Source organism: Amphiura filiformis, chromosome 17, assembly GCF_039555335.1.
Source record: "Amphiura filiformis chromosome 17, Afil_fr2py, whole genome shotgun sequence".
Classification (NCBI taxonomy): Eukaryota; Metazoa; Echinodermata; class Ophiuroidea; order Amphilepidida; family Amphiuridae; genus Amphiura; species Amphiura filiformis.
The window spans coordinates 40,475,379-40,501,028 of NC_092644.1; the positions used below are offsets into that span (position 1 = coordinate 40,475,379).

The 25,650-nt window shown below is 36.7% G+C and overlaps 1 protein-coding gene across 9 annotated transcripts in view; it reads right to left on the bottom strand.

Moving 5' to 3' along the window:
* LOC140137797 (guanine nucleotide exchange factor VAV2-like) overlaps positions 1-25,650 on the bottom strand; it is an 85,430-nt gene that overhangs the window by 3,055 nt on the left and 56,725 nt on the right. For 6 of the 9 annotated variants that reach the window (XM_072159576.1, XM_072159569.1, XM_072159573.1 and 3 more), the window contains 11 exons: positions 24,779-24,900; positions 23,934-24,029; positions 22,868-22,977; positions 19,913-19,966; positions 12,966-13,153; positions 11,408-11,482; positions 6,702-6,755; positions 3,494-3,618; positions 1,646-1,756; positions 1,219-1,306; positions 256-457 (listed from right to left, as the gene is read on the bottom strand). In XM_072159576.1, the coding sequence (XP_072015677.1) occupies positions 256-457; positions 1,219-1,306; positions 1,646-1,756; positions 3,494-3,618; positions 6,702-6,755; positions 11,408-11,482; positions 12,966-13,153; positions 19,913-19,966; positions 22,868-22,977; positions 23,934-24,029; positions 24,779-24,900 (1,225 nt within the window). The remainder of the gene's footprint in view (positions 1-255; positions 458-1,218; positions 1,307-1,645; positions 1,757-3,493; positions 3,619-6,701; positions 6,756-11,407; positions 11,483-12,965; positions 13,154-19,912; positions 19,967-22,867; positions 22,978-23,933; positions 24,030-24,778; positions 24,901-25,650) is intronic. The other 3 variants (XM_072159571.1, XM_072159575.1, XM_072159577.1) reach the window with 3 other exon arrangements.

A 25,650-nucleotide genomic window follows, 5' to 3' on the forward strand; every position in this document is an offset into this window, starting at 1 on the left:
ATACAACTACAGAATGTTCTGGTATGTTTCAACAGGGTTCAATTACAGAATTGAGGGTATGGTCATTGTTTATGCACTTGACTGCCTCGGACATAAACAATCGATCATGCCCTACACCATTTTCAGCAGCATGAAATATTTGCAATAATTTTAACAGATTTTTTTATAAAACAAATAAATGAATATCAACACAATGCTGCAAACTTTAGGTGTCTACAAATGCACCCATCCACACACACACAAAGTGACACTAACCATCCCCTACAGCACTTGAAGGCTGATGTGGCTGTGCTGGTAGTTCGCTGCGGCGCCAATTGTTAGCAGTAGCATCGCCACCCCCTTTGCTTGCTCCTGTACTGCCGTATGCATTGCCACCTCGGAATGGAGTGGCAAGCGTTGTCTCCAGACCTTGAAATACAGAACCTAATGTATTGTCTGTATAAAATAGAACCATTTCCTACAGAAAGAGAAGAAAACAAACAATAATTAGACTATTCTAGTTGAAATACATAAACCCCCTATGGAAAACATGAACTTAAATCTCCCGCACAGGGAGACTGAATTTCAAATGAGATTACCTGCATGGGTGACACGATTTGAAATCTACACCCCTTGTGGGAGATTAAGATCATGTCTTCCATAGGGTGTATGGATTTAAATTGTAATAGCCCATTTAGCTGTAGCTGTTGTTAATATTGTAGTTTGAATTGCCAAATTTTAAACTTATGGAAAGTCTGTTTAAATCTCATTTTGGTTTTATTCAAATAAATTTTGGGGACCTCATAGAAATAGAGTGCGATGAAAAAAATAATGTTGTAATTAGTTCCAAGTTGAGAGATAAAAATGGCTAGGAGGCTGGTCGAGTGCAGATCCGTCGGAACACGCTTTTAAATACGGAATAAATGCTAGCCTCATCGTGACATCATCCAAGCAGCAAAGTTCATTTCCCATTGAAAAAGCGTTATCCGACGGACCTGCAGTCGACCATTCTGCTAGCTTGCCTAGATTAACTCCTTTGATTGATATTGATCAAGACATTTGTGTCAATGACATTTTTATGGCCTAAACTGTCAACCTGGCCAACATTAATGGGCTCTTTAGACAATTAGAGACAAACAAGGACAAACAAATGCAGCTTTACAGACTTTCGCTGTTCCTAGATATTGAGATTACGGTTAGCGTTCAAATTAGACTGCTTGTATTCTTGAATGAACTTACCAGTAATGAATTGAAAGTTTTGCTTTCTACCAGGCCCATCTGGCCATTGCTAGTCATCACTCGTATGTGCTTCACTTGACTTTCATGTCTAAAATATGGAAATAATATAAACAATTGTTGTGTGAGTATTGATAAATTTATGTGGAATACTAAATTGCTACTTCATATAAAATACATTCTTTGTGCAGCACAACAGGCATATTCTTTCAACAATTTTGATTTTTGATACAAGCAACTATAAAAACATCCAACCCCACCCAACCAACTGTAGGCAATGAGGATAAAGTGCCTTGCCCAGGGACACAACACATTGATGTGAGTGGGGTTCAAACTCGCAACCTATGCATTATGAGTCGAGCACCTAATCCACCCGGCCACACATGTTCCTATATGAATTTACACATTACTCTTTAATTTTGACACTTACTTGATACTTATGGCATATCCGCCTTCAGCTCTCTCCCGTACCAAGTAACACCCCTGCGGTTTACTTCCCAAGTGATTATTGGCCTCCTGTCTTTCCATCTTCCCAACAAACCTGTCAAGCAATCAATATCAAGATAGGAATATAAGCAAAAATAGAATTTCTCCTTTCCTGCTTAGGTCATAGGTCAACTGTATCAAAATCGACTGTTGCATGATATTTTCTTTGTATTCAATTGTACACAAAAAAAACCTTTAAAAAATGTAAAATTTAACTGTTCTTGTTTTTTGTTCCAATATCAAACTGATTTTATCAAGATGGAAGTAGTAATTTACTATGAATGAAGAAAAAGTGAAACAAATTGTCAAAGTTTTTAAAATGTTACAATGAGTAATTTTTGGGTGTGTTTGCAATAGATGACGGTAACTCATCTTGTAGTCCGATATCGCTTATTGAAATCTATTTCATGATTTACTGAGCGTACAATGACCTGGTAGTTGCAAAGGATAACTTACAACACATACAATCATTAATATGTGATTTATAACATTTCAAGATGTCATCTGATGGCGCTGTTGTGGAGTGCAATTTAACGCAGCCACAACACTGCCAGGATGATCTCAATTAATGAACACCACCAATTACTGAATGTCAATTATGATTTGTGTAATGATGATTCATGATCTATAACCTACATAAACATTGTGAAAGATGACACTGGACTGGAGGCAGCAGACTTCAGGACAGCAATGGCGGACAGAAAGTTGTGGAAAGCCATTACAGTTCGAGGACGCCACTCAAATTATGCAAGTAGAATCATGTTGCTTATCAGCAACATGATTCTCTAATCACTGTATATGGTTTTGGTTCCATCAAAATGTGACAAATCTCTCTGCATCGACCAAAAGCCAGAAGCCCTGGCATTGCAATGATTTCATACACATATTGTATAACAACTTTTTGGTCGTGTTTAATAATTACGGATAGCTTGGTTTGAGCAATGATCTCATGTTCTCTCGTCATGGTTCCTGGATGATTTCTCTCCAATATATCCTGCTGGCATAATGGATGGTTTCAATGTCCCTCTTTGCAATATATTTGTTATAGTTTTAATGCAATGGATGGCTTGGTTTGAGCAATGATCTCATGTTCTCTCGACATGGTTCCTGGATGATTTCTCTCCAATATATCCTGCTGGCATAATGGATGGTTTCAATGTCCCTCTTTGCAATATATTTGTTATAGTTTTAATGCAATAGATGGCTTGGTTTGAGCAATGATCTCATGTTCTCTCGACATGGTTCCTGGATGATTTCTCTCCAATATATCCTGATGGCATGATGGATGGTTTCAAACAATGTCCCTCTTTGCAATATATTTGTTTTAGTTTCAATGCAATGGATGGCTTGGTTTAAGTAATGATCTCATGTTCTCATTTTGTGGTTCATAGATGATTTCTCTCCTATGTATCCTGGTGGTATGATGGATGGTTTCAAACAATGTCCCTCTCTGCAATATATTTGGTATAGTTTATTGCAATGGACAGCTTGGTTTGTGCAATGACCTCATGTTCTCCTCTCATGGATCATGGATGATTTCTCTCTAATGTATCCTGGTGACATGATGAGTAGTTTCACATAAATTTCATTATCTTACCAAGGAAACTGAAATAGATCTTCGAGTGGTGCTCTCCAAAATAATTTAGCACTAGAAGAACTACCTGGACTTGGACTGTTAATAGGGGTAGGTTCAACCTTTTCATAGTCACTGCGACTGCTAGGTTTCTGTTAATCACAAAATAAAAGATAATCAAACCATTACATCAAAACCATCTAATGGAAGATTTCTTACCAAGGGTAGTCAATCAGGTTTTTCTCATTGGCAAATGCTTGGCCATTGCGACTTGGTATGCTACTGCCACCTACTGGTGGCTGCCCAGCAAAACGTGGAGAGGCTTCTTCATAACTTGGTCTGGTCTGTACATGTGAAGTGGAAATAGAGAATGTTAATGCTCTGCATGCTAGCCATGCGCTTCAATGGAAAAAGTTCACAAGTTTTAAAATGTTTTCTCAAAATATCAAGAGCGAACTACTGAACCAATACTAGGTTTGTTTGTACTCATTTTAATGCATTTTTCATGCTGATTCCAAATATGGTCATGAAAATTTACATTTCTGAAATTTTGAATTTTGAATTTTTTTTGAAACTTGTCGTCTGCAGTCGACACCAGCGTGAGGAGAGTTAGTTAAGGTTATGCATGGAAACATCAAATTGAAACAAACTTTATGCAGTGAGATTGTATCAACCCATGTAAACTGGCCGCAAAAAGAAAATGAACAAAAATTGCACACAGGATTACTTCAATACTCTACTCTAAACACTGGTCAGTAACCAAACAGTTGTCCAACTGGCACAACAGCAAAATGCACTGACATGGAACAACCTTCCTGGACCACATTAACAGCCCAACAGACTTCTTTGGCTGGGTTCCAATTATTCGCCTGTACATGAACAAAAATTACACACAGGATTACTTCAATACTCTACTCCAAACACATGTCAGTAACCAAGCAGTTGTCTAACTGACACAACAGTAAAATGCACTGACACGGAACACCTTCTGGGACCACATTCATAGGCGAATAATTGGAACCCAGCCAAAGAAGACTGTTGGGCTGTTAATGTGGTCCAGGAAGGTTGTTCCATGTCAGTGCATTTTGCTGTTGTGTCAGTTGGACAACTGTTTGGTTAATGACCAGTGTTTAGAGTAGAGTATTGTAGTAATATTGTGTGCAATTTTTGTTCATTTTATGGAGAGGATTTTAAGATATGACCTTGTGAAAAATTTTAAGTTTCTTTTTGAGGCCAGTTTATCTAGAACTTGATCACACAGGAAGAGATGTATCGTTTCATACTAAAACAGTTATCAACAAGAAAATTATATTTAAGACATAGTATGACATATTGGGCTATTCCAGTTGAAATCCATATTCCCCCTATCGAAGACATGAATTTTAACTCCCACACGGAGGGGGGGGTAGATTTCAGATGGCATCACCCGCTCAGCTTACCCAATTTTAAATTCACACTCTGTGTGGAAGATTAAGGTCATGTCTTTCATAGGATTTCAACTGGAATAGCCCATTGATAAGATTACCATTTTTTACTATATATTTGTTATTGTTCTTACACACACACGTATACAAGCCACACGTTTGCCATCAGACAAGGATGTCAGAACATGCAGCGCACACAATTATCCAAATGTGGACTGTGTGCCTGATTTCAATCGCCATACTAAGTACATTTCCTGCAATTTTTTGCGCTTAATTACGTAGACGCAAATAAAAACGAATTCTAGATGTCGGACATCTGAGTATGTTAATGGACCTTTGCGCAATATTTTAGGTGCGCGCATAGTAACAAGCGCAACAAAGGGGAAAATGTGCACACTGGTTTTTCAGGCTTTTCCCTTTGGTGTGACTTACCAATAGGGGACTTATCTATCATCAAATGCAATGCAAGTTGTTTCTAGTCTATTGCATAAGTGATGAACTGAGGACTGTCCACAGTTCTGTGTAGCTCTACGTTTGGAGGTGTGTTTTCACAGGAACATTGGCCATTGATGGCAAAAAACCCCTACACACACACACCCCGACATACAAAAATGCATAAATTTGTCCATATTGACACTACAATGACTGAAGTCATCTTTGATATAAAGTACACATAATGACTCAATGTAATGATATTAAAATGACCTGTGGTTGGTTTGACACGTTTCACATAAGCACACCATTCTTTGAACATTGTACACTTGACCTCAGATGACCTTAAAATGACCCTTGACATTTATCACACAACATCAGGATTGCTATCACAAAGTTTATATATATTAAATCATAATTGTCAGGTTTGGTTAAAATGAATAAACTACAACTTAAGTCCATTTGGCTTCAAGACTTTGGCGTCCGCAAGTGATACACGTGTGATCAAAGGCGGTGTATCAGTATAGTGCGGTCACTTTGCGCCGCATCGCGCACTACAGATGCACCACCTTTGATCATGTGTGTATTACGCATGGAAGCCTGTCTTGATGAAGCCAAATGGACTATAGGCAGCTGATTGTTAATAATGTGCTGAGATCCAAATTGTAGCTAGGTGAAGGATAAGTATCTTTAATGGAAGCAGTCGTACGGTTAAAAATGAACTGATTATCAAACAATTAATCAGGCTGTTGATGTTATCATCTTCTATTCCTACAGCTTCTCCATTTCGATTTGGTCAAAATATCAAAGATTGGTGAGAGATTGCAATTCCCTCTAAACTTGGGATTGAACTTGATCTGAAGGTTATCAACTCAATATCATCAATCCCTTCCCGATCATAATGGGCTATTCCAGGTGAAATCTATATACCCCAATGGAAGACATGACCTTAATCTTCCACATAGATTTCGAATGGAATCACCCACTCGCATACTCGGCAGTCCACGCTTTTTAATGCATGCCGGTTCGAAAGTCTGAAAATTGGTAAAAGCGTGGAATGATATAAAGCATGGGATTAAAATAAAAAGCGTGGGGCTTGTTTCAACTTACAGTATATTTTTATTGAATGATAAAATAATCATAGTTCCAAGAAAAATCGCCAAACCCGCACACCATGTCACAAGATAAAATTCCATTTGATGCAGGCTAGCGCCTGTTTACATGTGTCCAGCGCAATGTACACAATATCCTCCCCGGAAGCCCTGCCAACACTCATACACGTGATATGCAAATGTCTGATTTTGCATGACGTGTTACGACTCAGGTACCTGTATGGATTTCAACTGGAATAGCCCATTGCAGGTACCCGGTTCAAATCCTGCATGTTAGTGATATTATTGCTTCCTTCATTGTACTATTACTTACAAATGGCAAATAACATGTCACATTATAATTATTATGTAATCAAATGAATAAATTAAAGCATTCTGTAGGAGAAGACATTTTTATTAATACATTTTAATGTAATATTAAAATATTGGTAATGAATAGCTTTCCATGCAACAGTCTACCTTCATCGCTGCTGCCCATACATCATCTTCTGATGGAATATTGGAAGGCCGCCTCTGCCAAATTAGGGAAATGCACAGCAAACATGGTTTAGAATTCACAATGAGTTTTAGGTATTTATGCATTCATGCTGCATGCTTTCAGGCATTTGCTTGGATACATAGTATGCATAGGGTTTTGGAAATTGCTTCGACTTAGATATGGGGTATTATTCATTGTGGGTATTATTCAACACTTATTCACAATTTGAGTGCAACATTGCTTGGTGGATTACAACAAAAGGGTAGCATGTCTCTATAGCATTATGCAATTTAATTTCAACCAAAATCGCTCGCAAATTGTGACGTCACCCAATTTGTTTTGTGTGGGGAAGTTAGTCCTTTTTGATATTTCTTCACAGGAATTCTGGACGTGTCATGCAGATTTCAGCGAATGCAAACATGTTTATATATCGATTAGAGAAAACACACAAATTGACGAGAAAAATCACAAAAATCTTGACATGCTTCCCCTAGGTAACCATTATTTGATAATATCAAAGGAAACTAAGTGGTGTTGCCATGGTTATTACAATGGACTATTCCACTTGACATCCATACACCCTCATGGAAGACTTGACTTTAATATCCCACACAGGGGGTGTAGATTTCAATGGAGTCACCATTCAGGTAACCCCATTTATAATATGTGGAAGATTAAGGTCATGTCTTCCATAGGGGGTGTATGGATTTCAACTGGAATAACCCAATATCTCAAGGTATATTAATCACAATCCAAACAGATCAAGATTACATCAACTATATAATATAATTTTGGTAAAAATTGTCTTAACATTACAGCATTCAAGTTTTAGCGACACTTTGTTTTGGTTTTTTTCTTTAAAATTTGCCTCAAGTCTGTGATGTGTGCCTTAGAAGTATGTAATTACCTCTGAAAAGAACCTGACCATGAGAAAATTCACAAATTATGTATTTTCTACTGTAAACACTGCTAAAACAACCAAATTATTTGGTCTTCAACCAGCCAAATCAAATAAACAGGAGTCTGATCTTTTTTTGTTCATGCAATGTTTCATGCTTAGGCCTAAACACTAATAATTGTTTGTTTGTGCACAAACCCTCTCCAGGAGGTCTAGGGTTGGTCAGTCAGATTTTCTTTCCTTTTTAAATTACAGCCAAAAACACACTAAAATTAGCTCAATAAAAAGGTGTGAATTGGAATGTATCCTGACTGTATCACTTCAGAATGTGAAGATACCATTTTAATTTTTTTTTACTATAATTCAGGATACCAACAATTAGTATTAGTATTCTTCTATACAGTAAAATTTGTTCCAAGATTTTAAGGTTCAGTAGAGCAGACAAACAAACAACTTGTTTAGCCTTATCATGCTTACTTGGCAGGATTGCATGCTCTCAAATTTACACAAGATGCACAATATTTCACAGACTCAGGTATATGCCCATTAAAAGGGCATTTCGCGATCCACAGCATCATCCTCTCACTTTTACAAACAAGGTCAACATTTTTATACCATTGGAAATCTCTGGCATGTTTATGTGCAAAAGAATTCTTGCAGGTTCTTTCGCTTTGCAAAAATATCACCATAGTTTTTATTTTGTATCTGTTAACAGAAAGAAAATTACAACACAGTAGCCTATGCAGCCTATGTAATGCATATATTCATGCATAATTTGCAGACGTAAAATTGGAATCAGGTGACATTTTGGGAATAAGCTTTTTTCATGGATATACCATAAAAAGAGGATGCTAGAATCACAAAACACTCCTTAAATATTCTGAGTTTGATATACAATTCACCCTCTTTTATACAAATCTCTCTCTTTATCTGCCTTAATAATCTTCTACATCTTCTAAATTATAATTAAGCCAGTCCTTCATTTTCCGTAGCACTAGTAAGAGCATAAGTACCTTTTGGGTGCTAAGTTAATATCTCATTCCGTAATTTCTTGTTGACCCAGTTTCACCACTTCACAGAGCCAATGCACAGAATTACACATTCTCTTATCCAGACTTTAAACCAACCAGAGAGTATATCATGGTAAGTATATAACTACATGAGGTTGGACTGTATCTCAATTGGGTGAATGTCATCATCATCAAATGCACAAAATGTAATATTTTGACACTAAATAAACCCCCATTACTGTGCTCAAAAAGGTTGATATAACACTTTTTGTATATAGATTCTGAAATTTATAAATACAGGATAAATAAGCACTTGTCTATATCTGTCTATATCTATTACATGATGGTATTTAAGTTATTTTTCATCTTATCTTTTTTTATCTTATTAAGGCTTAAGTCCTTCATCAAGTGCAATAAAAAATACATGCAGTTTGTTTTGGATCTTTGAAGGGATACTCAGCGATTTATTACAAATCAACAACCAAAAGTTATTATTATGTTAGTGGAATGCAGACTGATACTGACTGCCATACCAACACAACCAAAGCAGAGATATAGTCACAGACATAGATAAACTCAGAATATTGCATCCGACATCACCTGCCACTCAAAGTAGAAAGTGCTGTGATTGACTATATTGCTGATTGGGCTATTCCATTTAAAATCCACACTACCCTGTGGAAGATTTTGGAAATATCTGCCACAGGGGGAGTATGAATTTCAAATGGAATGAACACATTAGCTCCATTTGAAACACACCCTCCCTCAGTGGAAGATTCAGGTTGAATCTTTCTCAGAGGGTTTATGAAACTCAAATGGAGCTGCCTAATGAGTTCATTCCATTTGAAATTCATACTCCCCCAGTGGCAGATATTTCCAAATTCTTCCACAGGGGTAGTGTGGATTTTAAATGGAATAGCCCATTGGATCAGGTCGCCACAACTGCAGCATTCTTTGAGTGCAGAAAGTTGCCACGCCCCTCAAGGATGACATCACATGAAAGATTCTGAGATGAAACATTCCAAGTTCATCTCTGCTGGAGACTATAATACTATGTCTGCAAATGTGGCATTTATCAAGTCAAATCATTTAGGGACAGCCTGTATTACAATTCACAGTCCAACTCTATCCATCTTCCATACATAGAACTAATAATATAGATGATATATAGGGTAGCACCAGAGGTTAGTTCATTGTAACCCCAGAATACTTTGTAGTCACCAAATTTGGAAAAGGTGTGTCTGTTTTGACGTGATATCATGCTATGCTCATGCTCTGTATGGGTCAAGATTGTTACACAACCTGATAAGCTATGTGTTTGCATACATGCATGTGCTACAAACGTAGCCGGTTTCATCTATTTTTCCAACATTTAATCATTTTAATGTCTATTACAGTCTGTCTCATCGCAAGTTGGATTTTGTGGTGACAGATTTGAATCTCGCATGCTAACTTAATCAACTTGAGACGAAACACACTATAATGTTTATAATCATGCAAATTTTTCACTTCCTTGATATCACTACTTAAATCGATATCCCATCCATTTATTAATTCAAACTGGAAAAATTGCAATGAACGTTTCATCAAAACTACAATTTTCATTGTGGATCTACCACATTTATAGGTTAATGAACGCGTATTACTTGTTGGGAGAGAAATTAGACAAAATAATGCACGCGCGCTGATGATGATGCGTCTAATGCACGAGCCCCGAAGAGGGTGAGTGCATTAGACGCAGCAACATCAGCGCCAAGTGCATTAATTTCTCGAGCAACAAGTAATACGGGTTTATTAACCTATTTCATACACGAGAAGAAAAACAATCGATTTTTCTATTTTTATAACAAATTATCACTAAAAATGTTGGAAAATTGAAACAAATGTAAATGCATCAACTCGCCCGAAAAATGAATCAATCCTACGCGACGCAAACGCGTGTGAAACACTGCGCGTGGTACGCGGAGTGCACAATATACACAATCAATGCATGTTTTGGATTTTTCTAACACTTGCTCTGATTGGTTCTTGCTATCAAAGAGTGTATGAATGGACAATAATACCATGCTGGGATTACAGTGAATCAACCTCTTGGCTAGAACCATGAAATAAACTAACATAATAAAAGACTAGTTGTATTGAGAATGATAATAAAGTGCATGCCAATCAGCATGTCAGGAATGCACAGTCAATGCAGGCAAGACTCAAACCAAACTTTACTATGTTCATCTATTTTTATTCAAAATTTGTCACAAAACTTTGGTAAGAGTTATGTTTTGCTCATGAAAGTATCTTCCATTTTGTAGCTTGTCGCTTTCTCAAAACTTGAGCTGTACACCTAGTAAAAATAAGCCCAATTGGCATTGTAATTTTCTGTATTTGAAAGCATGTTTTGGGACACTTTGTCCTCTTGACATATCAGAGAAATTGCTGTAATTATTATTCATCCATTTAAAATTGTAATTATGTTATCATTAACAATATTTTAAAGAATTAATTTATGAAATAATCTTGTTTTTTAAACAATTATCATTCTAGTAAAACATTTTAAATAATATTTTGTATGCACATAAAGCAATTTTCCCGATAATTAAGAGGGCAAAGAGTCCCAAAACTGCAAAAACTGTCCCACAATGCATTGCAAATTACAATGCCAATTTGGCTTATTACAACTGAAACCATCAAGAACAAACAAAATCCAGAACTATGTAGTTTTTCAAATATTCAAATATGAGAATAGCAAAGTTTGTGGTGCAGTAGACTAGATGTCCTGTCTCACCCGAACCCATGACCTCCATTTTGGTTCTCCCAATCTCATGTTGTCCTCCTGTGTGACCTCACATGGCACATATGCCTTCATTCACATACAACACAGTGTGAAGAAAGAAACATGCAATATATGTGAATTGTATAATTGTATTTACATTCCTGTGTACAAAGCATCACAAGCCTTTTGTGCTCATCATGCATTTTCTTCTCCAATCTTGTCACACTTACATCTCCAATACTGATATCACATTTGTGGAATTCAGCTAACCTGTAACCTTTCTTTCCTCACAGAGAGAGTTCTCTCACATCACAGAGAAAGTTCTCTCACATTTGTGAGGGTGAAGCATACAGATCACCTCCTTTCTTCATTATTTGTCAGATTTGTAACATTCTACTCACATCTTGTGAGAATTTCATCTGCGATCTGTGATATTATCTCACATTTACGAAATTCCCTAAACACCTGTGACCTTTCTTTTCACCTCTGAAGAGTTTCACCATCCAAGTATTCAACACAAATTTCACAAACATTTATTCTCACATCTGGTGAGAATTTCATCTAAAATCTTGTGATATTTCATATTTGTGGAACACACCTAAAACCAGTGACTTTCTTCTCATCTTTAAAAACACTCTATATTTGTATTTCCAGCACCATAACAAGGAAATACACTCCACCATGCAAGTCTTCAAGAATTACAGTACTATCTTTTCACAAACTTAAACATTAGCCTTTGGTCCCATCTCTCAGGAAATTCCTGCTGTTCATATGCTGGTTTTTTTTTAATCTAATACATTTGTATAATAGTTTTCATGGAAATAAAACATGACGTTATGTTACTTTTTATACACAATCTTCTGACTGACAAGGAGCCAATGAAATTGGCTTAGGAGAGGCACACAGAGGAGGCTTAAAGGCATTCCTACAATGCACTATGATTGGGAAATTTGATCAATATAACCTAATTTTAAAGGCAAAGTCCCCATTGCCACACACACAAAATGGTCATTTTAAAACTGCAGCCAATGAGCTAATAGTTGAGACTTAGGACTGATATTTGATTTTCTTACAGGAAACAGTCATATTGTCCCACTGTATTAATTTTATTCCTAAGTCTCGATGTTTTGAATGTTAAATAATAGGATGAAAACACCAGATAACCCCATTGGGTTGTGGGAATGTCTTTAAACATCCTCTGGGAGAGGCATTACAATGTAAAAATTGATTTTGCCATTTCTGCAGATGATTTAGACCTTTTTAGATATACCACTAAGTAATATAGTGCTAGTTAGTAATGTTTTGAATGTTTCTTTGTTTCATGATGCGTAAGCTTTTTTGCCTTGCTTGTATCATATCAAGTCGTCATAGAATAATACCTCTAACTGTGCCAAGTATCATAATCATTGTATGGGCAAATTCTGTAATGTTTCAGCAAGTTGATCGACTTACATAATTGAGTTACATAACAGCACAAAAGGTTCAGAACCGACATTAGACGCAAATATCTCAACATTAGTTTTGACTTTTGATAAGTGGTATAAAACATGCACAATATCAAGTCACTTACCACATGTGAACTGGGTACCATGCCTTTCTCGCCAGTACGAGTCAATCGTCCCATGTACCAATGAGTGCTGGTCTTTTCTAAGATTTCAATCACGTCACCTCCATTGAAGAGTAGCGGCCTCATGAATCCTTGCGGTGGTGGTGGAGTTCCAGTGTACGAGATACGCGCCTTCCAAGCTTCTGGTACAGCTGTGAATTTGAAAACAAGGGTAGGGATGGTATACACATTTTTTCAATTAGTTACAGATAGGAATTGATTTCAAATCATAAGCCATAGTTTCTATTGCATTGCTACCACATCAATCGGTGATGCTGAAAGTGATGCTCCATCTTCAGGGTATGAGTTGAGACTCTACAGCAGTTTTCCTCCCATTGGGCTATTCCATTTGAAATCCATACACCCCCTATGGAAGATACAACCTTAATCTTCCACAGAGGAATGTGAATTTCAAAATGGATTTACCTGAATGGGTGACTCCATTTAAAATCTACACCCCCCTGTGTGGGGATTAAGGTCATGTCTTCCATGGGGCAGATTTCACCTGGAATAGCCTATTTTGGGTGTCAAACTAAATACTATCACACACACTAGGATCCACAACATGCTCATCTATCAGGGGAACAGTTCTTAAACTCCAATACATTTGTACATTCATTGAATGACCTTTGAAGATTTGGGTACAAAAACTCATACTCTGCAACTTGAGGTCAAAATTTGCACTATGATTATGCATTTGGGGTTATTGGACTATGCCATTGGGATGAGGCTCTTGTGGTCCATAGTGACATTTTGGCAGACTATCTAATTCTAGGAACCAGCTCCATGGAACTACTTTTTTTTTTTTTTGTCCTGGATTCACACACTGCTTGTTTTGCTGATAATTTGTGCAGAGCAAAATGATTCCTGTGACTTCTGTATGTTTTCTATACAATGACAGTGAAAAGGACTAGTCTGCATATGTGCGAATGAATGTTCTAAAATACATGCTTTTGGGATATAAACCTAAAACTAGTTTTCTTTGTAAATGATACAGATGTTGATGCATCATTGTTACTTGATAGGAGTAGTTTTTATAAATGGGTGTGGTACATGAACATGTGACATCATTATAATGTCAATTTTATGTGACATAAACTTTGTAGACTATCACCACCTCCCACTTGGCTGAAACTGTCATTACTACAGACATCATATATACATTTTGAATAGATAAGCTGGCTGGTAGAATATGCCAATTAACAAACAGGGAAAAATATCCATTGATTTCTTCTCTGTGACCTGCTCCCACAAAATGAGTGGGAGCAGGTTGGGAGTTTCGAGATGTTCCAACTGTTGAGTTGATGTTCTTTGATTGAAGACACCTGTATAATCAGAAGTATGTCATTTGTGAATAGGACAGAATTGAATGCAGAGTACAGCGTATTCTGTCCCAATTCACAAAGGACATACCACCGACTATACAGGTGTCTTCAAACAAAGAACAGCAACTCAACAGTTGGAACGTCTAAAAACACCGAACTCCCAACTTGCGACTTTTACAAAAATTTCATGGGAGCAGGTCACCTCATATATCAACTCTCTCTCAAGCGTGTGTTATGTGTCATGCAAGAGATGTTTGTTGATAGCAACATTTGTGCACTTCATTGCTGAGAATGTGCACTTTTCTTTCCAGAGGGGTCATATTGCGAACTGTGAAATGCAAAATAGCCGCATTGTTTGTTCAATATCTTTGGAAAATATCGAATAGTAGTATTTTCGCTTGTGTGTGTGTGTGAATTCATGAAATTCTCAGACAAGCTTATCAGCATATCCAATGCTCAACAGGGATGGTCAGTGTACCTATACTCTGATCAACTCGTAATAGGTGGGACTCATAACATCATGGATTGATATAGAATGGCGTACATACAGCTGGACGCAGCACCTGCGCAAATTGCACTTTTCGTATTGCGCGACTTACGCACGCTTTTGTGAAATTACGCGAGCGTAAATTGGGACTTTATTGGCTCGCGCAGTAACAAAAACCGAATAATTCTCACCTATTACAAGCTTATCATAGTATAATACAGATGTCACACGTCCACGTACCCCAACCACATGCAAAAAACTAATACTGTCAAATGAAAGCTCTAAACATGAACACATTATAGAGGTTTGTGAAGAGCAGCATTGTACCACTTTACACATAATTATAAGGTGTGTGTGCATTGGCATGTTTGTTCCTTTGTAATTGTCCAAATTGATTAATTACAGTATCATTTCATTTACTTGGGATTAATACAATGATAAAATGAGCATATTACTTTAGACTTATCAAGTCAGCAATATTAGAAATTAATTATATAATTAGAAAAAACCTGTTGTACATCAACAAAACAAAATGCTGAAAATAAAAAGTTGGTAATTAATTGTACTTTTTAGTGAAATAGCACGATTGGGCTATTCAGTTGACATCCATACACCCCCTATGGAAGTCATGACCTTAATCTCCAACACAGGAGGTGTAGATTTCAAATGGAATCACCCATTCAGCTAACCCCATTTGAAATTCACACTCCCTAATGTGGAAGAATAAGGTCATGTCTGGCTGCCACAGGGGGTGTATGGATTTCAACTGGAATAGCCCATTAAGAATGAGCTTTTAGTAACTTAAAAAAAGTTACACCGTGTACACCTCAATGTACATTAAGTAGAATATAGCTTGTATCTGACAATAAAACAACCAATTGGCTGAATGCAGGAGTATCCTAAATACTTACTGGGTCATGACAGTATGTGAGTGACCCATTCCCAAATAAACTAATTAACTTGGCAAAATGTTCCTTTTTTTATGACAGAAATCATACCGTAAAACCTCGTTTACAAGCATATACAGTGCTTCTGATGAAAGCTAGATTAATCCAGGCGCCATTATGGAGTTTGAGCAAATAAAATATACAAACAAGCATTATTGTAAGACCAATCTCTTGTATAGGCATATTTACGCATGTATCGTATTAATTTAGCTTTTATCAAATACACTATGTATGCTTGTAGACAAGGCTTTATGGTATTTCACAAATCAGAACCCCTTGGAAAAATTTACTAAGTAATAAATGAAAATATTTGTGAAATAACATGACTGTTGTCCTCTAATCTTAACAGGATTTCACATCTATTGCTATGTTTGCTATTTGATGAATCTTACTCTTTAGCAAAGAAAAACTGCATAAAGAACAGCCAGTATTGTAGGCAGCAAAACTAGTAGAATCTATTGAAAGGTTTTTTTTTCCAGTGGCATTTAAAAAGAATCATCCTACATATTGTACCTACACAGATATGCAAATCACACCTATGGGATGTATCAAAATGATTGTTTCCCATTACTTGGTAGTATTTATGGAAAAGTCTTCTTCTTTCAAATGCAACATTGGATCATCTAATAATGACAAGAATTTCCCTGTCATAACATGATTCTACCAATTTGGTGGATCTTGTGGTGTTTTTTGATGAGGTAATTGTGTACATAATCACTGGAAACTGTTGGGTAACAATCATTTTGATATAGCCTGCATAACTACACGAGTGCATCATCACCGTGCTAGTATACTGTCATATCTTCCTGAATTCAATCATTGTTAAACAAGTGTCTAACTGTATGTCAAGCATGAGAATGATCATCCATGAAAACCCTGAAGTATTTAAAAAAGCCTGAAAAAGTGTGTGAAATTGGACTAAAAATGCCAAAAATGGGCTGAAATTAAAAGAAAGTGCGGAAATTTGTACAACAAAAAAGCTTGAATTCAGGTATAAACCTGAAAATTCACATGCCTGATGTGGAATGTTTTAAGCAAAGGTTTGTCATTCCGTGACATTTGAGTCTCTGAGTATTGACACCTCATGAAATATTTTAGTGATTAAACATGTTCCAATCAATTTTAATTCCTACATCTCAGTGCCTTTTCAGATTCTCGAATAACATACATTTTAAAATCCCCCCAAATACACCATAAAGTGCCTATATTCACACAGCCTGAATTGTGAAGGTTTCTCCTCACAATTATGAAATATGTTTAATTATAGTGTTGGTCAAGGTATGAAAAACAAGTATTGGTAATTATTGAAAAGGCTGTTTGACAAAAATTTCAACTCTTTCCGTATCTTACAAATTTGACCCAAGGTGTGATTTTCAGGAACATGACAGTATACATGACATAAGACTTGGAAGCACTCTGGGCATACCTGTTTCACTTTGTTTAATTTTCAGGTATGGACTTTCACCTGTAATTGTCCAATACACAGTACAATCAATGAAGAAAATTAGTGCTGCAGTGTATGTAAATACCATCTTTAATATATCTTTAATACGCTGGCAAAGTGATGTAATAATCGGATTAACTACCATAGCAATAGGTGAAAACAATTTTTAATAGTACATTGTGCTGCACTACAAGCAGGTTGCACTCATCACCTGTGTATGTCTGCAATCATAGATTGAATACAATACCGGTCTTTTCAAAGATACTAATCTTACAGGCGTGAGTGATTAGCATGATATGGTTCAATGCATGAACGTATCAGTGCAGCGCGGTATATTCAAAAAGTGTTTTCACCTATTGCTATGGTAGATAATCTGGTAAGGACATATGTGACACAATCTGGTCCATGGGGGCCAAAGGTGGCAAATTTGAAATTAAGATAAAGGCCAAAATAATGAGTAAAAAATAATAATATGTGTAAGAAAACAGACATTACAAAACTTCAGAACTTAAGAACCAAGTATGCTAGACCTTTAGTGTTTTCCGTACATGATAGCATAATGCCTTGGATTTGATTTAATTTTCTAGATAAATGGAGCATTATAAATGCTTATTTATTATTATTATTATTAATGTTTGTGTGAGGTAATAATTATAGTAACTCAGTTGTTAAAAATGTCTCCTTTGGCCCTCAAGGAGCTGGCTGATCATGTCACATATTGTCATGTTTATGCTGTCAAGCTGCATATCCAATAGCAGCTTTTGTTACTCTATAGTAGCAAATTTTGGTAACATTTTATTTTTGCCCCAAATTCAGAATGACATACATTTGAAAGCCAGTGTAAATATATTTGGCCCACAGGGTAACATGTGTAGGTCTTTGAAACTGTGAATATAACAAACCACAGATATGTAAAGATAAAATTAACTCAATACTGCTAAATCATCCCATGTATATACAACATGTTGTTAACATCACCATTGAAGATGACAAGTCTGTCCTTATAAGCACACTATAAGCTTCTTCTTCTTTGTTTTAACGGAATAACACTGTTTATACCATTTTTCACCCTGATGTAGCAGTGATGTCAGTGTGCATTTCATTGGGCACAGATTCAAATTGCTAGCATTCACTCAAAGCGCTGGCGTACAAACACACACGCTTATAAAGACACTGCATATATGCACACGCAAAGCAGGTGCCTCAGCGCGTTGAAGTCACTGCCAAATCAGGGTCTTGACAACAGGCTTATTTTGTGTATGCTGAAATGAAGGATAGACCCAATCAAGCACAAACCAAGATCACATTTTCCAGGTGTAATGCAAAACAATGGGCTATTCCAGTTGACATCCATTCACCCCTGATGAAAGACATGACTTTAATATCCCACACAGGGGGTGTAGATTTTAAATGGCATCACCTACTCCGGTAACCCCATTCGAAATTCCCACTCCCTGTGTGGAAGATGTAGGTCTTGTCTTCCATAGAGGGCATATGAATTTCAACTGGAGTATCCCAATCTGGGGTAGACATTTCAACCTCTGTGAGTTACATGCCAACTTGGCCAAATCCAACTTCTCCGCTTCTAGTTTGACTACTTTAGGAAGGAAATTATGAGATAAAAATCACTGTATCCTTTAACTTGCATAGCAGCCACTGAACCACTTAATACATTGTAGAGTAACATCATTATGAAATATCATTTGTTACAGAAAGTGCAACTTGAATGCAAAAATGCTTATTTCTTTTGCATAAAGATGACAAAATTAAATCAAAAATCAAAATGGAAACAAATATATGAGCACTAAAATATCAGCTACTATTTGTGGTAAATGGGAACAAGTCATCTCAAAAGATCAATGAAATCCTATAAATGTAACTACCATATTTCCTCAATTAAACGGCCCAGGGCGTTGCATTTTCCAAAAGGGTGTTTATTAGAGATCATTTTTAGAACAATAATTCCCGTTCAAATCATTAGGTAAGTTTAAAACTCACACTGAAATGATGAACTATGAACTTAGGATCAATGACTTTCAGTTCACTTCTGGGTATACAATCAGACTCTGATTGCTACACTCATCAGGCGCGACCATTGAAAAATGTAAGTGTTGTGACATTTTACGCACTGTTTTCATGAACTTTTCAGGTGTAATTTGTAGTATTGCAGTCAAAAACATTTAAAATTGGGCCCTTTGTTCAGAGAGGGGCATTAGTTTCTGTTTGAGAGTTATTTTCATCACAAAAACTGCTGGGGGGGTATTTGAAGGGGATCGACTATTTGAGAAAATGCGGTAGTTAAGTTTCATAGCTGACCACCTTCCTCCCCATCTGTAACAAAACCAGAAATGAGTCAAAATAACTTATCATTTTTTAAGAGCATTGGAGAGGTATATTCAACACTTCTGATTCCCCATCTCCCTAACAAAACTAGTTTCATTTCGAATGTTTAGGGCCCGTAAACCATATCTGCAATAGCTGCCCTATAGACATTTGAAAATGTATACATTCTATATTGTACACATCTAAAAAACATGACACATAGCAGCTATTGCAGATAGGGCTTTCTTTCCCTAAACCCTCGATTTGTAGGACTTCATTGACCTTTTGGTTTGTTCCATAAGCTTGTTGATAATCAATGAAATAAAAGTGTTTAATTTAGCTAGCTGCAGTGATAAGATGTTAATGCTGATGGAGTGAGTTCTCACCGGCTGGCTGTCCTGCTGGAGACAGAGACACTACTCTGGGAACCTTTGGTATAGCTGCCAGGAGGGAAAATCAAAATGATTGTAACATTTCAACAGTGCACACAGACCTGACATCAGTAGCTTAGCCAGCAGGGGGAAGGGGCAAACTGGGGCCACCCCAGGACTGACAATGCTGGCTATGCACCTGTCTGACATGTCTATATCAAAAGGTACATTTTGTGCTTCAAGTCATCAAGACTGATTTTAAAGTATAGGACCATTCCCAAAGCATCACCTTTCAATCGGGCTATTCCAGTTGGAATCCATACACCCCCTATGGATTACATGACCATAATCTCCCACACAGGGGGTGTAGATTTCAAATTAAATCACACATTCTGGTAACCAATTTGAAATTCACACACCCTCTGTGGGGGATAAAGGTTATGTCTTCCATAGGGGGTGTATGGATTTCAAGTGGAAGAACCCATTGGGACTGGCACAGAGGATGATTTAAGTACTTCTCAACACCACCTGGGTAAGCTAAGTAACCAACTCAATGTTATGAGTAAACAACCATTGCATAATTTATGTTTGTGTGGTCAAATTTTGAATTATTCAAGTCAAAACTTCACTATTTGCTGCCGTAGTGTACCATTGGTTACTGGTTCAAGCCTAGGCTCATACACCTGTTCTGAATTTTGATTTACCATAGGCTTTGTGTTATGATCATTTCGATCAGTGGTTCGTAACAAAGAAAGCGTGAGCCAGTTGACCAAGCAACAGTCATATTCTAACGTGCACTACGACAGTGGATAAACACTCAAAAAGAAAGTAATCTATTGTTGATAAATCGACTGACTAGGTACTACATTTTTACAGTTTCAAAATAAAACCTTTTCCAATTAAACATCAATGAAACTTACAAGCTACTGTGACAGTTGAAACCCTGGTGATAACACTTTTACATGGGAAGTGCTTAAATCATCTTCTGGTAAGTAAAAATGAAATATGATGTGCCAATGCCCATGATCAATGTTGCATGACATGTTGCAACCCTATATGTAGGGACTAATACATGGCACTTGCTACCTTTATTATTATTATTAAATCCTGTCTGACAACAATGACTGATTTTAAAATATCATCACTTGAAAGGAGGATTAAAACAATATGTTGCCAATTTCAAAGTGAAAGTAGACAAAACTGAGTGCGATGATGAGGAGAAACCAAGGCGATTGATTGCCAGATATATCTTCCGCCTGATTTCGCAGTTAAAGTCCATATACCTTCCTTGAGGCAGTAACGTGGGGCAGTAATTATCATGTGGATCACAGGCCGTGTATCTGTACATGCGCTAAGCACTGATATCTCTGCGTCAAGGATGCTAAAAGGACCATAGCGTTTTAAAGCTGATACAAGAATAATTTAATGTTCCTGTTATCCACATGTAATCTATACATGCCCACATTGGTTGAAGGTACATTTTGTTATCTGATTTTCGTATTCATTTTACAAAGGTATGTTAAACAGGGATCACAGTGTTGTTCTCTTGATCTGGTCAGATCCAGTATATCCTGAGTTCATGTTCTCCAACCATGGACAATTCAAATGTGGATTTTTTCTCTTTAAATTACTTACAACTGAAACCACTATAAAAATACCAACTACATTGAAACACACCAAGATCCCAGATAATATCCCATCATACAGTGGAATTATCTACCTAAACATATACAGCCGTATTAGGTAAAAACCATGTGCCCAGGAAGGTCAGCTACCAATTCCATGTTAATTTCTGTGGCATTGTGGGATGCGGTGAAATTAATCATCTGGTTGTTTGTATCTTTCATTATAAAACCAATGTTACTCAATTAATTTGCCGTGCAAATTTTATCAAGTAACTTACTTGATTTTTTCCAGATTTTTGATACGATCCTCATGTAGTCTGTTCATAAAATAACAAAGGTCTTGTTTGGATACAACACAATTACATACAAACCATGATCAATTCAGTCATTTTAACTTTGGCTAAGGGTCTGTTTTCTCTGTGTTCTTTCTGTTATTTACCCAGCCAAGCTCATCTCGACTAGGAGTCTTGCCTCTTATTGTGTCTCCTATTTTAAAGTTTCTTCCTTCGTCCTTCTTCTGTCAGCATTTGCTCTGCCTCTCTTTTCAATGATTTTGACCAAATTTGGTCAAAAGCATCAATGACAGTGACCAGTGATCCCGTGACAGGTCACACCCTACTCTTTTCGAAACGGACTGTGATATACATAGGTATGCCTTTCTATATATATGACCGACAGCTTAACATACTCTCTGAAAGACATAGTTCTCTCATGTATCATTTACACCATTTTCAATGAACCATTGGGAGAGCAAAATTTTATCTACAAATGTGACCAATTAAATTCAAAACTTTTTTCCAGAGCCAACTGAATATAACAGCAAGTTGCTACCGCTGGGAATTAAACCAGGGACCTTATGCATCAAATACGAGAACCCTAATCATTAGGCCGCACTCTTCCCAATATCTATTTAACAGTATATCGCTTTTCCCCTTCTATGAAATGCTTCTTTCCAATGAGACAATAATAGTGCAAAAAAACCAACAAGCTTAGACTAGTAGGAAAATTCAGACTCCGCTGTTTGCCTGATGGTCATATAGGGTGACAATAGTGTACCTCTTGATTATTTTATCTTGGCTCAATTTTTGACTAAAGGCTCCTTGTTTGCAATAAGCATGTAATGTATTGTGGTGATGATAAATGCTAAACGCTACATGAGCAAACCTCTGTAATGCTCTTGCTTAAAAGAAGACGGTCATCATTCAATTATTGGCCTTTGCTAATAAATCCAGATATATTCTATTTTGGCACCCATCTTGACAATCCAATATGGAGTCTGGACTTTCCTAGACCATCCTCTTTGGCAATAGTATACCACTTTCAAGAGTTATCCAAATCCACTCACCTTTCCGTTTTTTCCCTGGTTTACAGTTCTGTACGCTGTCATGTGATATGCATTCTTTGTGCACGCAGATCTTGCAATCCTTGCACTTGTAGCCTTGAAAGAAGAGCCCTCTGCAAATTAAATATTTAAATCAAAAAATATTTATTATTTCTACATTCCTGAGGCAGAACATGTTTATTTGAACACAAGCATTTTTCACATGCGTACAATACCATGAAGTATGCATAACCTTGCATGGACCAATCATATTATTGTGTCCAGGAAGACTTATAAAATGTCTGCAATTTACAAGCACACACTCTGATGTGATGTAAGCTGCTATATAACTAGTATGGGATGTCAGATTTTCAGAAAACTTTATCGTAACTTTTTGCTGATAAACCAATACAACACTTAGGCTATTGAGTATTCCATTTAAAATCCAGCTTTTCAATCGAAGCTGAATTTTTTTGCCATTTTTATGTGAAATGGGAAATAGTATAAATTTGTAAAATCCAGATGAATTTTACACACTTTGGCTTTGATTCATATTCTAAAACCGTCCTTTTCCACTAAGGATGAAAATGGTTGATTCGGGATTTAAACTGCTAAATTTGGTTGCAATTATCACGTTTCACAATACGATGGGCCTCCAGCGGTCGCTGGGTCGAAGCCAAAATACGAAGTGCATCATGGGAAAATGTTGACATCCAAAGTCTGCGTAATACGAATACAATACAGGAACATACATCATTGTGGGTTTAAATGTCATTATAATGATGTCACATGCGAATGCACACTAAAATAATTTACAATTATGGTAGATCCATTTTCTATCTATTGATCACAGGGAATCCTTCATGGAGCTGTTTTCAACATATTTATTATCACACTCGCGTGAAAATTCAATAGCAGCTAGAACGGCGATGTCGGCTCTAAAAGCCAAAAATTTGACTGCCAAGAGCATCCACTGACGGCGTATCGTATTGTGAAACGCGATAATTCTTAAGTCTTCTTCAGTGGGTTGTGGATTTCAAATGGATTAGCCCCATGTAACTATTATAGCACACTTTGAACATCATTTTACCTGAGTAATTTACTGCAAACACTGCAGTACGTGGCCTCTTGGAAACTTGCATATTCATACACATGGTCTGTGTCTACCTTGGGTTCAATGTTGTCTCTGAAATTAAATGAAGAAAAAAGAAAATCACAATATTTGACCTAATTAGCATTGCCTCCTTTTTACGTGCTTATAAACCATCAAATGTCTGAATGAAATGACCATCTAAACCTTCTGACTTAAGATTTATGATGATTTTAATGACTTCAGATACTGTATTTTGAATGTTTAAGTATGTAACTTTGTTGTGATTTTGATTTAAATTTTGATCCAATCACAAAGAAATAATTCCTACCACAGAGTTTTCAGATGGTACTCCATCTTTCATCAGCGAGTGAATGACTGTATCAAGTCATGACCTTCTTGACCTGATAACAGATGCGTAGACTCCTGAAAGCTTGAACCGGCCCCCATCTTTGTTGAGAGATGGTTGGTTGGCTCTGATGTGAACTGCTTCTTTGACTCCACGTTGGAACCGCCTGCTGTCTTTGTCGAGTATGTGGACTTTAACCAACATGTGGTTTGAGACCTCTGTTATCAGGTCAAAGGTCAAGAAGGTCGTGACTTGATACAGTCACTCACTCGCTGAAGAAAGATGGAATACCATCTGAAAATTCCAAGGTAGGAATTACTTCTTTGTGTTAGGATCCAAAGTTTAAATCAAAATCATGATTTATACCAACATAGATGAACTTTCATGAATGTATCTTTGTTGTTTTAATAAGCAGCTTGTGAAAGTGACTGACTTAAGCACCCAATTTTATGTTCTACCCGAATGCACACAAACACTGGTAAATATTAGTACTTACTTTGCCAGTTTGATACTCTCCAACCAGCTATGCATCATTTGTTCTGTTTTGGAGTAGATTTCTACTGAGCTGGGCTCCACTGATTCACCATTCTTTGCCCTCAGCCAGAAAACAAAATTCCACTGTAAAGAAACATATATAGTCAAAGAAATGTGAATTTTCACGTATAGTTCTGCATGGTTTAATACATCATAGGCAATTGCGCATTTATAAACAAAATGCTATTTAAATTCTATTGAAGGAAAGAAACTGCATTTTAAATGCCATATTCATGTTTTCCGAAAGAAAAGTGATCATTGTTCTCCAGTTGATCAATACAAGTAAATGACATTTAGGTACAGCAACTAAAGTCTGAACAATATCTGTTTGCACAAATATTTTTGTAGTCCACCAAATCATACTTCCTGTTGTAACAGATCTGAATGAAGTTTGAAATGTTTACCAAAACAAGTAGAGGACAAAAGTGGCGTAAAACTGCATTTGAATACAAGAAAGGTAGTACATGTAGTAGACTTTGTGTGGCGATCATTTTGATTGTGGTACAGGACTCAAACCGTGATCCAATTGACATAGTGATAATATGGTCACTACTCTACAATTCAGGTGATCAGAACACAATATAACAAAACAGCTTGATGCTGTTGTAAACAATACTGAATTGTCCAATATCCTAAAGGTAGAAAGAGATGAGAAAGCGAGCAAGAATCGCCGTCATTCAGAAAATTCTACCCCCACACATTGTGAAAAGTACTAAATTGTAGAAGTCGAGATTGCACACATTTACCCAAAACTTTGCTTAAATACTGTAAAGTTTCACCTGATTAATTCTTTGCACTTAGCCAATTTTAAATGCTTCACTTAAGTTGTAAGAT